This window comes from Cyprinodon variegatus, unplaced genomic scaffold (genome assembly GCF_000732505.1).
Source record: "Cyprinodon variegatus isolate N-32 unplaced genomic scaffold, C_variegatus-1.0 Scaffold124, whole genome shotgun sequence".
NCBI lineage: Eukaryota > Metazoa > Chordata > Actinopteri > Cyprinodontiformes > Cyprinodontidae > Cyprinodon > Cyprinodon variegatus.
This window is the reverse complement of record NW_015150577.1, coordinates 884,307-898,025: the sequence shown is the minus strand read 5'-3', so window position 1 is coordinate 898,025 and position 13,719 is coordinate 884,307. Positions and strand designations below refer to the sequence as shown.

General features: G+C 36.7%; 1 protein-coding gene across 1 annotated transcript in view; it reads left to right on the top strand.

Annotated features, from left to right (window-relative positions):
- The window catches only part of ldlrad3 (low density lipoprotein receptor class A domain containing 3), a 132,703-nt gene extending 118,990 nt beyond the window's left edge, over positions 1-13,713 (top strand). Inside the window, exons 5-6 of the mRNA XM_015375720.1 lie at positions 10,917-11,304; positions 12,676-13,713. Coding sequence (XP_015231206.1) covers positions 10,917-11,304; positions 12,676-12,880 — 593 coding nt within the window. The 3' untranslated portion in view covers positions 12,881-13,713. The remainder of the gene's footprint in view (positions 1-10,916; positions 11,305-12,675) is intronic.
- The last annotated feature ends 6 nt before the right edge of the window (positions 13,714-13,719 follow it).

Sequence of the window (13,719 nt, the reverse complement as noted above, 5' to 3'; positions counted from 1 at the left end):
AACCCAGACATCCATCTACCCAAACGCCTCCTGCAGCTCCCCTTAGGGAAGCCTGAGGCGTTCCAAAGCCAGCCGAGAAACATTGTCCTTCCATCTTGTCTTGGACCGCTCCTTGGGCCTCCTTTTGGGTGGCCATTTTTTTTGGCTACAATGACCACTGATATTTTTGCATGCATATTTTATTAACATATCTTTTCCCATGAATTTTTGCTGTGTGTTTATTAGTATATGGTTTACATATTCATGAAGGCACTCATCCAAATATAGTTTGTACCTCCTGTCTGTTGTTTTTGCAAATCACTGTGCATTTTGTGTGAAGATCAGCTTTGTGAATGCTAACAAGGTAGCATGTGGTTTAATACACAAAAACCTTTTAAAGATCAGACCCTCAATCTCAAATGCAATATAACAAAAAAATCCCATTATCTTCTCTATGAAACACACTAGTGTCCCATTTTCTTGGTAAAAAAAAACTATAGGTTTCATCTGTCATACAACATAAACTGAGACCTTATATCCTTAGCTAATTGCAGCAATTGTGTGAGCTATATGCTGGGTGGGCATTTATGTGTTGATTACCTCCATTTCAGATGCACTTATTGAAGTACACATAATATTTCAGCAGGTTATTTCATGGAGTCACTGGTCATCACATTTCTGTTTCCAGATGCATACAGAATGACTGTGAAAACAGCCTAGTCATTATTTAACATTCCTGATGATGATATTTCTTTAAATTCATGTTTACTCAGTCAGACATGCAGTAAAATGACGTATTAGTTTTATTATAAATTGTATGTCTTTTTGGCCAACTTAAATAGCTGTTGTTTACCTTTTACACTTCAAACCCATACTTTTCCTGGAGCCTGGAGAGGGCAAAGTCATTATTGTACCACACATTTTTTTTTTTGTAGTTTCCTTTATACTTTTTATCAGCATACACAATATTTCAAGTATTTCAAGTTGTCATGACTTTGGATCATAATGAAAAATGTTTCTTGATTTGTTTGTTTTTCTGTGTTTTTTTCTTAAGTGGATCTCAAAATGGTCTGACTGTGAATAGCAGGGTGTGTTTGAATAGTTCTGGACACTTATTTCAAATGACAGTTATTCTTGCTTTGCCAAGTGTAGTACCTTCACACCTAATGTTCATAAAGAAACTATTCAGAAACAGTGTGGATCTGTTTATGGGTTGTTGTTTTTTTAGCCAGATGGCATCCTGCCTTTCTCACTCTTCCACCCACTGCACAGCCTAAGCCCTCTCCAGTGCCCACCCAGTCATTAATATAAAATGTGAGATTCCTGCCCCCTAGTGGCTGTCTTCTCAAATCCAGATCCACAGTCAGTATAGAATTCAGCTATGATAAGCTTTGGATTGCCAAAGCTTTACGTATGTTTTTTAAACTTTTCTCCCTAATGTTCCATATTTGTGAATCAGTGCAGTAATCCATCTATCCTTCATCCATCTATCCTTCTAGTGTCTATCATTCATCTTTTCTTCCATTAATCCATCCCTCACCCATCTACATTAATCCATCTCTCATTATCCATTCATCATCCATCCTTCTGTATGTCGGTCTATACGTCTATCCATCAGTCTGACTTAATTTGGGAATTTTATGTGAAAGTACAGTATATACGATTACTATAAGACCATCCATCATGTCCGTTCTATTGGGGCTCCATTAAAGCTGTTAAGGTGTAAAAGGCATATTTTGTCTTTTCAGCCCCCAACTCTTTTCTAAAAAGATGGAAAGCACATCATAATTTATTCTATTCAGAGGTGTTTTAAGTGTGGTATTTATCAAATGATGGCTCTTTCTTATTTCTTTTCTTTTTTTTTTTTTTTAGCCAAATTTCTTTTCATCTTACTTTGCCTGTTCACCTTCAGCCGGGCCTAACCTGACAGCAGCTGATTAGCATTTTTAGTGGCAGGTAGCCAAACGAGATAAAGGAACTAGTTCCAGCAACATAAAAGCAGCTTGTATCTGAGCAACCTAATGGCTGGTCTGCTGTTTATGTGCTGCATTAACAACAGACAAAAGAATGCTCCTTTCTTGTATTAACCCCCGCATGTTCAGTCGCCCATTGTGCAACTGCAAAAGCCGTTTATTTCAGTTAAAGCAAGTTGTTTTTTGATTGTCAAAATTCTGTCTCATCTTGCGTTGTGGCCTCTCTCAGCAGATTTTTGTTCTTTTTCCCGAAACTCCTACTAATGCATATTTAGGTGTTTTTTTATATAAAAGCTTTAAGCTGTTTTAGATTATGATGTAAATCCCCTTGGCCTTTTAAAGCTTTTGTTGTTGTTGTTGTTGTAAAGGAGCGGAGGCATTTATCATGCATTTAAAACACATTGAGGTTGTTGGATAATTATGAGCTCAGTTGGCTTCTTTCAACTAGATTCTGCTCAGATTTTAGGTTTCTCACATTCCCTTGATTTTTATAATCCTGGATGTTTTTATATAGAAAAAGCAGAAATCCCTCATGGACATTCACAGTTTTTGATTTTTGTCTACACAGTATGGAAGAAAACTGCAAGGGGTATTGGGGAAGACAAAATCTGAGTCATTAAAAAGATGGAAATGGTTACTTTCATTGTCCTTTTTGGAGAAAAAAGGATTCAATCTCAGGGTTTGGAGAGGATGGCATGCAGATGTTCACGCAAAAAAGAGTGTGTTCCTGTTACTGAGCAAAGCACACAGTGGGGGTCTGTATTACTCAGCCTCTTGTAGCAGTTTTTTTTTTTTTTTCTAGGAGCAGAAACTGAGCGAAGTTAAGTTTTAGGAAACTGCATAAAGTATTTCTTCTGAGACTATTCATGTGTGAATCTCTTATCCCTGTCCCTTTGCACACCCCCTGCCTTTTTTTTACGACTGTGCTGTGATTTTAGCATGCGCATAATTATTTGCTCCTGTGAATGTTTTTCACATTCTGTCAGGTTGAATCCACAAACCATTAATAATTTTACAGCGATTTTATCTGATAGACCAATGCAAAATAGTGCAGAACTCTAAAGCAGATGTGAAAGGATATGTGGCTTTACAGTTTTTTTGTTGTTTCAAATAAAAACCTAGAAAGTGTGTTGTGCCTTTGTTTGTTGATGCAGTTGAAAGATTTAATGACATTTCTTTAACAGAGTGACACATCTAAAGCTGACATTTTCATCAATTTTGTTTATAGTAAAATAACTAATTTATAGTCGGATTGTTGACACGTGCTCATGATGGAATCAGTTGCTATATTGTGATTCTGAGTTTATGTCTTTTTTTTCTTTTTTTTTTGCTGGTATTTCAAGCTCCGCCCATACATAAGTATTTTCTCAAGTTCCCTGACAGTTTTTCTATTCTTCCCAGGAGTGGCCTGTATTACATACAAAGCATGTTGCTACAGGGACCATGTTTCACATTGTGGATGTTTGCCATGTTATGTTCGCTTTACAAATAGCACTTTCCATGCAGAGTAAATAGTTAACGGGTTTACCTGACCACAGGATCCTCCCCCACATGCTTCTAAATCTCCCCCTGTGTTGCTTGTGTCAAACTGTTAACTAGCTTTCTGCATGCCACTCTTCCATGACGTTAAACCGAACTATGTTTGATATCCTGGTGGTTTAACTTTTATACTTTTATAATATGAATCTGGTTATCCATTGTCCTCTAGGAAAGGAAGCTTTGCAAAACAGCAACACATTTTCTCAGATTAGGTTGATTTTGGGTATTTATAAAGGTTTTATTTATGGATTTAACTGAAGAGGAGCCTCGATTTATGCATTTGTGAAACATTTTTTAAGTTACAAGGCATTGCATTGGGTGAAATACAAAATAAAAGGCAACATGCAGAAAGACTACGGCTAAAATCTGTCATGATTTTTAATAATAAGCATTCTGCTGATAATTCATCTCCAATTAGTACATTTTTTTTGTTTTGTAATGTAAAGGTATGTCATCTCTAGGAAAACTAAATGAGGAGGTGGATGCCATTACAGTAAATAGAGAGGAGAGAGGAGAGCAATAGAGCTGAGAAGAGGGTGAAGGAAACAACAGAGCAGAAACAAGAGGGGTGCATAAAATGCACTGGTAGTAGTGGAGTAGAGGTGAAAGAGAAGAGACAAGGGATGTGGAGAGATGGCACTCTGATGTAATTAGAGTGGCCTATTTGAAAGGCTGCACCCCTCCCACCAGGCACCACATGCGGATGGAGTTTATGAATATAGTGCGGATGTAGTGGGAGAGGCAGTGTTGTCATCAGAGCTTCAGAGTAAAGATATTAATGTAAAACCCAATGGCATCTGTGCGGTCTCTATTACATGACAAGATTGGCTCTAAGCACAGAATCTTTTTCTGTATATAAAACCAGCGATGCCCCTGATTCTAACGCAGCTACTTTAAGAATAGGCGTCTTGTAATACAGATTCCTTATCTGATACAATACCAGAACCAGGGACTTATTTTAAAAAAAGCTTTCCATTAACTTTAAATCATACTAGCTTTAGATTAAGGACATTTTTATGTTTCATAAAGAAACGTATTTGATTGTAATAGAAAACAACAGGATATGTGTGTACCAGAAGGTAGTGTTAATATTATGACTATTCTAAATAACAATTTAAAAGCCTTAGGGTAAAGGTTCTCTCAAAGCAATTGAAGAAAAAGCACAGCTTTGATACCTTCCTCAAATATAGCTTTAAGCAAATCAATAAAAGTGTATTAGGTGACATGATGCCAACTTCCAAACACGTTATTTGTATATGTTGAACTCTTAAAAAGTAACATGATCCATTTAATCAGTTTAACTGATGTAGTTGTAAATGTAGTCTTTATTTTTTCTCATTATAAAGGGGAATTAATTAATTAAAGGATTATTTGGATTAACATAATAATGGCATAATGTTAAGTACAAATTTAAAAGCGTTGTGTATGAAAATTCTGGTTCTTAGATAAGATAAGATAAGGTAAGATAAGATAATATAGACTTTATTGATCTCACAGTGGAGAAATGTACTTATCACATCAGCTCAATAGACAAAAGTAAACTGTTTTATATCTGAACAGGTGTAAAAAAAAACTACTGAGTTTAGCTAAGTCATGGTTTCTGATTCTGTTGAATAAAAAAGCATAATTTATCCATTCTTTTTATTTAAATACTTTTTTATTTTATTTTTGCTGTTTTTGACTGTTTAATGTATGTTAATATCTGAGGAATTCTGTGGATTGTATGTATAGTTAATTTTCCAAATGGCTGTATTATATGAATTGTTATGATGCAGCACAGAGTTAATACTCACTAAATGAGGATGTGTTAATCTGTGACTGCTCAGCTCTTCCCTAGGAGGTTGTTTAACTCAATAGATGGCTGTTCATAGTGTTGCACTTTTACCCTAAAGCTTGATGTGAAACTCTACCCAAATGAAGTGTGTAACATAATTGTAAAAACACTTCCTGAGACCAAATGTGCACAATTTTATAAAGAACAAAAATATATTTGAAATATGGTGGAATTTTTTTTATAAATTTTTTACTTTTTATTCCTTTCAAGTTTTATCATATAACATTTTAGTATTTAGGTCATGCAAAAAAAAGGGGAAAAAAAGCAGACTAACTGAGCATTTTGTTTGATCATTGATAGTATTTAATTGCTGCAGCTACATATCTAATCATCTAAGTAGTGGAATATTATTATTATTGCCAACTTTTAAGCCTTAAGCCCATGTTTTGCATTCAGCCTTTAATGCCTTATCCTTTGCTGTTGCTAAAACTAATATCAAACTGAATGGAGAAAAAAAAGGATTCTAAAACTCAATCAAAGACATGTCGTCGGGGGGGTTGCAAAGTCTCCTGGGACCCCCTCTCCTGTGATCGAAAAGCGGGGCCTGCTTCTGCCTTTTTTCTTTTTTATTTGGCTGCCTGTCTTTTCATCCTGTGTGTCATTTGCAGGAGCCTTTCAGGACTCCATCACAAATCTTCCCAAAGACGCTCCTATTGTTGCCACTGCAGCATTATGAGATTCTTTTGTATGTTTCTCTTTTCTCCCTGAGGACTGCACTCTATCCCAATAGCAGCATAGGTTGGCAGTGGTGGGATTTCTTTATTTAAGCTTCTTTTTTTTTTCTTTTTTTTTTTTTAACAAGGTAATTATGGAAATAATTCCTCTCTGGTTTGGTCTTTCTCTGCTGAGTACAGCCTGGGATTAATTGGTTGCATGAAGGACTGGCCATTTTTAAATCAAGAGGGGGGGGTCGAGGGAAGCTTGTCTTGTCATCTGAATTAGATTAAATTTAATCAAGGCATGGAGCCCCTGGCTACAGTGGTACGTTGAATAGTCTGTATGCTAGTATTGTTGTTTTTAGGTATTCAGCAATGTGTGTGAATAGCTACATCAGGCCTCCGGGGTCAGTTTGACAGAGGAAACAAGCAGCAGGGTCTCTAAAAGAAAAGAAAAACTACAATCACACATTGTCTCCTTTGGTTCGCTGCATGCTTCTTCTGACATGTTCCCTACAACAGAAATCAAAGTCATGAAACCAGTGTTGAATAAGATGCTTTTGATGCAGTGATTTTACAACTGTTACAACAGCACAAATATGCATAACATAAAAGCGTCAAAAAGAACATGGCATCATAATTCTTCTCCATTTCCTTGCCTGTGCTCCACCCTGCCTTTAGGTATTTTTTCTAATGGGATCAAAAATTAGAATGCAGTTGTGAAAGCCAACTGCACCAACTGAAAAAAGGCAATGTCCATTTCTAGCGAGGACCAGAGAGATGGACCAAACAATGTTTTGTTAGTTGGCCAATAAAAATGAGATTCCGCTATCATTCCTGAACTTTCTCTTTTAGACCTTCCAATCACTATTCTTTCACTGTTGTCTAAGTACCTCATGATGGACTTTTAACAGATTAGCAAATAGCATACATTTAATTTAACTAATTTACTGTAAAGTTTTAATTGTTTCAAACTTTTCCAAATTGCTCAGTAAAAATAAGCTCTAGATCAGACTTCAGACCAGAAGACCTAAGAGGTCTGGGCATTTGATAAAAAAGTCTGTGTTGTGTTTCGTGTTAAGTTATTCATTGACTTATACAACAACAAAATAATTTAAATACCATTCTATTAGATATGGGAAACCTGTTTAAGGAATTTAGAACTGGGGTGATATGTTCTATTTTCTTAGTTTTTGTGAGGACATGAGGAGCAGCATTCTGGATCAACTGTAGCTGTCTGATTGACCTTTAACCTCTTAACATCCACCTAATTTTAAATAATCCTTGCATTTTTGCATCACCAAATAGAAAAGCAAATAACTAAGGAAGTATAAGTCCTAATTACACATGTGATACAGATTTGTGAAGACACCAATGCAGTAGTCACTTCTATTAAAGATGAAAGAATGGTTTAGTTTTTCTACATCCGGTTTGGATTTTGGTTCTTTAATCCTTGAAATGCTCTCAGGTGGTACAGTAGACGGGTGGCTTTCTAACTATCTTTGAATTGCGTGTTAACTATAAATGTGTTAACATACTGAGGTGTCTTAACAGGTGCTGTCTGACATCTAGTTAAATAGCTTGACCATAGCAATATAGACAGCCCATACCATGCTTCTCACATTTTCCAGGTTGGAGGAATTCAAAGTGGTAAGTAGAACTACAGTTCTATTATGAGACTTTAGGGTAAGCTTAAAAAGCAATTAAAGTAGTGTATGAATGGCATATAGGGAGGATGGGCTTAAAAGTTTCTAAGTAATATTTTATATTTATGTGCCTTTTCAGAATTGATGTTAGAGGTGTTCTGAGGTCCGTTATTTGCAGTATTAGTATTTTTTTTCTTTTAGGTAGCTTAAAAAAAACAATACACTGCAGGATAAAGGGTAGTAGGACACATACTTTGTCGTTTTAAGAATATGATTACAGAAGGTCCTACTAATAATTTCAAAGTTACAGTTACACAACAGAGAAGCATTGCGCCTGGCCCAATAAAACCCTGTCTCTTTTTGATGCTTTCCTTTGTCTAATGTTTTGGTTGGTTGCAATTTCTCTTTTAATTCCGATTAAAATGTTCTTTCCTTAATCAAGCTACAAATCTTAGACATAATCCCGTCCAACTTGAGCTCCACAATCCCACTGCTACGTCTTAATTTCAGGAAGTGGGTAAATTATTCCACTGAGAAGTGGGGCATTCATTCAAGACTAAAGATATTTCTTGCATCCATGTTGACTATAAAACCTTTGATGGTTATTTATGAGGCTTCAACTTTAGGATTGCTGCATCCTTTTTTAAAGTCTATATATGATGTTGGGCTTTTCAGGGTCACTTAAATCTTTTTCTGGCCCCTTTTGCCTGAGTAAAAGAAGCTACCTAATAATTAGGAACACCTTTACATAGGGTGTTCATCTCCATAGGTTATTATCTGATACTGTAGGTGCTCAGCTATGTGGTTGTGCCACTTCAATAAATATGTTCTAGTTCTAATTCTTTTTTTTTCTTACTATAATCTTTCATGTTAAATATGTTAAAGACATAAACAGGGATCTGAACCACAATAAACTAATAAAAAAAAAAAAAGACAAAAAACCAGAGTTAGAAATTATTTGTTCACATGCAACCAAGATGGTTGGTGTGACATAGGGGACTGAGTTGTTTAATGTGCAAATTGACCTACAGCCCAATTAGGCCATTGTTTGAAAAAAAAAAAACATAAGAAAGTCAATGGTTTGTTAGATAAAAAAAGTGTACATATCCAGCCACTATGATCTGGGGCTTGAAATGTTGATCAGGTGATGATCTATGCCTATGTTAGAGCATTATTATGCTGTAGATCAGTTCAGAAAGGTGATAGCTAAGACTTGTTCAGAATAAGTGGTGGATGGATGGACGGACGGACGGATGGAGATTCTTTTCGCATATTTTGCCCCAAATCTTCTGGGGCGACCCTGGTGGCTGCTTTCTCCACTTTGAAAAGATCCACTTTAGGCAATCAGATCACTTATGTCCTGAATGCCATTTGGTCCATAGTAACTAGCTGTAAATCAATGTGAGAAACTCAATGATTTGGTCTAAATGTCTTAAAGTCACCAGACTGATTAGCCCATTAAAGTTGAAGTGTTGTTAAGAAAATTAACATCTTTTTAATGTGCTTTTCACGGTTAAATATGAGATTTATAAGAACGGACAGAATTTGACATTGGAGAAAATCTGACTATGGATTATAGGTTGTAGATTAAAGGTAATATAAAGTTTATAACAACAGAATTAAGCGTAGTTAAATTTTGCGCTAGGTGCCAGTAAAATGTTTTCAAATTTCAAGTGTGGGTAAAAAAAAAAGCTGCTTTTGGGGGAAAAATGGTTACATTTGTCATTTTCAACACATGTTGATGTGGTCTTCCATTAAACATGTGGCATCATAAAAACATGTCATTTTCTTATTTTAACAGTTTATATGTGTAATATATCATTTTTATGGAGGGGACTTTATGCAATTGATTCCAGTTGTAATACACAACAATAACACAGCCTCTATAAATTACAATTTATTATCACTATGGACCAGAATGAGTCACTGTGGTCTGTTTTGTTTTTGCTTTAGCTGCTCAGTCTTGCTTTGTAAATGTGGAACTGGTTCAAACGCCATCTTTTTCATAAGCCCATAAGTGCATCTGAGCATTGGCATACTTCAAAAAGCTGCAAAAAGGCTTCCTAGTTTTGCCATTTTTTTGCAGTTTGATCCCTCCAGATGGAAATGTTTTTCAAAGCATTGATTTAGACTTCAGATACCCAGTAATGGTCATTTCCTGGCAAGAATTCTGGGTAATATTCTCACATATCTGTTGACGGCTGGTACACAAAGACAGGTTTACGTTTTAGGCAGTGCATTTGAACTTTTAAGTAGCATCACAGAAGCCTGGGAGACGAAGCTTAGAAAGTATCCCTTTCAGTGTTTAAAGTTTCTTTAAGAGACATGCAGACATTTGATGTTTGTGCTCCCCTGAGGCAGAAGTTTAATTTGAAGTGAAACAGCAACTGTAAAATACTTTTATGTAGCTCCTTCCTCATTAGCACATGGTACAGCTCAGTCATAAATAAGATTCTTTCCCTTCCCTCCTATCCTCTGCCTAATACAACAGCAGTGTTGGCTGATAAGCTGAAACTCCGTTTACACGAGCCCCATCCTGAGTGCCTGATTGAAATTCTCCCACTGTAATATCAGTCAGTGGAAATGTTTAAGTGCTATTCCCTCATCCTATCTGGGATAATAAGCTGCAGTGTTCTCTGGCATTACAGCCGTCATTCTCCTCTTTCAAGCAAGTAGTTTGGCTCAGTCTGAGTTTGTTCCTGCTAGAGGCAGCTCTCATTTTGTGGACTAAGTTCCCTGTACTTCCAAATGTTTTGCAGAGACCTTCTCTCCCTGTAACCAACATGTTGAAGTGTGAGAGCCCCTGATATTCTGCAGGCTGACTTTAATTTTTGGTGAATGTGTTACATATCATGTCATAGTTCTGGAGGGGGTTATTCACATACTAAGATCCACTGTTTTTTTCTTAATCTGGTCCCTCCGTATTAATAAGGTACCTCCATGTTTTTTGATATAGGGACACACAAAAGCTCTCAGTGCTGATACATTATTTTACCTTAGGCCTAATGTCTTGAAAAAACTGATCGGACCTCACCTCTAGACTCCAACAGGGACTGCTGTTATTGAATCGCCCTGATTACATTTCTAAAGGATTGTGAAAACAGTTTATTACTCTGTATTTACGGCGATCTCCTTTACTCCGATCTCTCTTCCCTCTTGCCTTTTATCTCCACATCTCATCTTATTATTTCCTCAGCCTTTGTCTTTAAATCACTGATCCTCCATGTTTTTATTAGCTGACTTATCCCCTTCATCTATGTTCCCCTAACCTCCCTTTCCTCCCTTACAGAAGCTCCTGGTTTTGTGACACTGGACCATAGTCTACGCTATTACCCCAGCATTACCTACGGTGTCATCGGCAGCGCCATCATCTTTGTCCTGGTTGTAGCCCTGCTGGCTTTGGTGCTTCATCACCAGAGAAAACGGACCGTCCTCCTTACAAGAAATGTGAGGGGGAACACAAATCATCATCAGCCCCTCCTGCTGTCCCGTCTGGTCATCCTGGATCGGGGTCATGTCCATGCTGGAGGTCCAGGTCTCTCCTCTGGCTCAAGCAATCCTACGGGCCAATACAGCTCAAGCCCTCAAGCCTTGCATCTGCTGTCCGGCACCGTGTATCCCTCTTCAGTTTCCTTGGACCTCCCTCCTTCATATTCAGAATCTGTTCTGGATGTCAGGTACCATGTCTAAGTTATAACCTTATATCTTGTTTTGGGGATAGGTGTGGTTAGGATATTTTTTTTTTTTTTTTTGAAGAAATTAACAAACCAACCAGAGAAATAATATAATCTTAAAAGGTTTTTTTCAAAAAGTTTTTCTGCACAAAAGTATAACATAATAACCATTTTACCCCGTGGAGCTTAGTTTCAATTTATTACTATGATAATTAAATCCTTTAATCTCTTGTGTACTCAGTTATTAAACATCAAAGAGGAAATTGGCAGCGAAATATCTGCATTATAAAGACATCAGACAATAAAAAAGCCTTTGATGAATGACCCTCTTTTTGTTTTCATGTTAACATTTGATCTATAAAAAAGCAACATTATGGTTTCCTGAAATAAATTCCTCATATGGACTATTGTTTGAGTTAGTGCAGCTTTTTATAAATTTTTATATATTAAAAAGTCTTGGTTGTAATATTTGCAAAGTGTCTTTAAAAAGCTCACATACTGCTTGAGGTTTTATCCCATACTTTCCCATTACAACCATGCATTAGATTTTGACATTGTATTTTGTGTCACATAATAACACAAAGTGTTGTATATTTGTAAAGTGGAACCTAAAAAGGTGGAAGGCTTTTTAATTTATTTTTTTAAATATACAAATGCAAAATTGGGGTGCATTTGTATTAAAAGATAGATAATACTTTTAACTGATCAGAAAATGTTATTATATCCTGAGGTTCTGAGTTCAAGCTCTCCTCCCATAGACTGCCACTCTTGTTCTTTGAGCAATAACCTTAACCTCACACTGCTCCAAGGGCGCCCAACAATGGCAGCCCACTGCTCCCCAAGGGGATGGGTTGAATCCAGAGGTAAATTTCTCCAATGTGAGATCAATAAAGATCAATTATTATTAACTATTATTATTATTATATGTCCTTGCTACATGGATTGTATGAAATTTTAAGTGCCATTTGTATGGCTTTTTTCAGCAATTTCTTCTTTCCAGTCTTCCATTATGCCAGGTTTAGGGAGTACCTGACTGTAAGTGCTCTGTCAGTAGATTAGTACTCTTGAGGTGTGGATCTCTGCATCTCCTCCAGAGATGAAATGGTTTTCTCTGATTAATTCCACTTGATCTAATTAAGGGGCTAAATATCATTAAACACTAGGCTATCTGCAAAAAATTTAAAAAGCAACCATGTATACATTTTGTTTCACTTCATATCTAGATAGTATCTTTAAGATCTCATGTAAAATTTTAAAGTAAAAAAATTGGAGTTGGTTTTGAATGTTAGAAACTATATAAAAATGTATATGACATGAACTCTTTGTTGTGGAGAATCACTGAGTAAAGTCTCAATGTGCTATTTTTTTCCCTAGTCGGCCTCCTTGGTTTGATCTTCCCCCTCCACCTTACCTCAAAGATGGGGAACTTTCTTCAGAGGGAAATCTTCCTCAGTACGACACTCTCCATGAGGGTGTGAGTCCTCCCACAGCTGCAGACTCTGATCCTTCACCTCCTAGAACGGGACGCCTGAACTCACATACAGGTTCCAGCCTAAGAGAGGAGACAGACCGGCTGTAGCCCCTGTTCTGTAGACTGGTGGGACAGGCAAACAGCTGGACTACTTGTTCCAGCTATCAAGCTGTATAAGACTGAAGGACAATTATAAATTAGGACCTTTTGGAAGAGATTCAGAAGAGCTGATCAACTTTAGCAGGGTCTCAAACTGGCTGCCTTCACATCAGACTGACTGTATGCTTGCTCCCTCTGCTGGCATAATAGCTTCATTACACTTTTAGGGTGTCAGTTCGGCTAGTATCAATGTCACTTGAACGGTTTCCTCCTTGAAGATTTGGTATGTACTATTCTTATCAGCCAGAAGGTTTCTAAGAATGAAACTGTAATTTACCCCTCATCTTTGCTGTGATACACTTCTGATTAGCTTAGTGTAAGTTTTGCAGTATTTAAAAACACTCCATAATATTTCTTATGGCATTTTAAGTATAACTCCATTGGTTTTAGTTTAAATTGTTCAATTTCCAGATATCAGGAAAGATTATTATTCAGCAATTTCCTTACATCCTGTTATGTCATATCATCAGGGGAATATGCAATAGGACCATTTATGTTTTATCATACAGTATTTGTATTTTATTTTCTAAAATCATTCCTCTAAGCAGGACGTTGTTTAGAAGCTTTGTCTTCATTCCATGTCTGCTGGAAGACCACCAGGGTTCATAGGCAGTCCTGAAACAGCTGAGAGAGAGGGACATTTTTCTTTTTCCAGGTGCAAACAAGAATGTTAAGAAAAAATTGAGATTGGCAACATATGGCCGTTTCTGAATTTGTACTTGTAAATTTTCCTGTGCTCGTGTACTCGAAAAACATCATCAGCCTTAGCCCTAGTGCTGTTCCAAGAA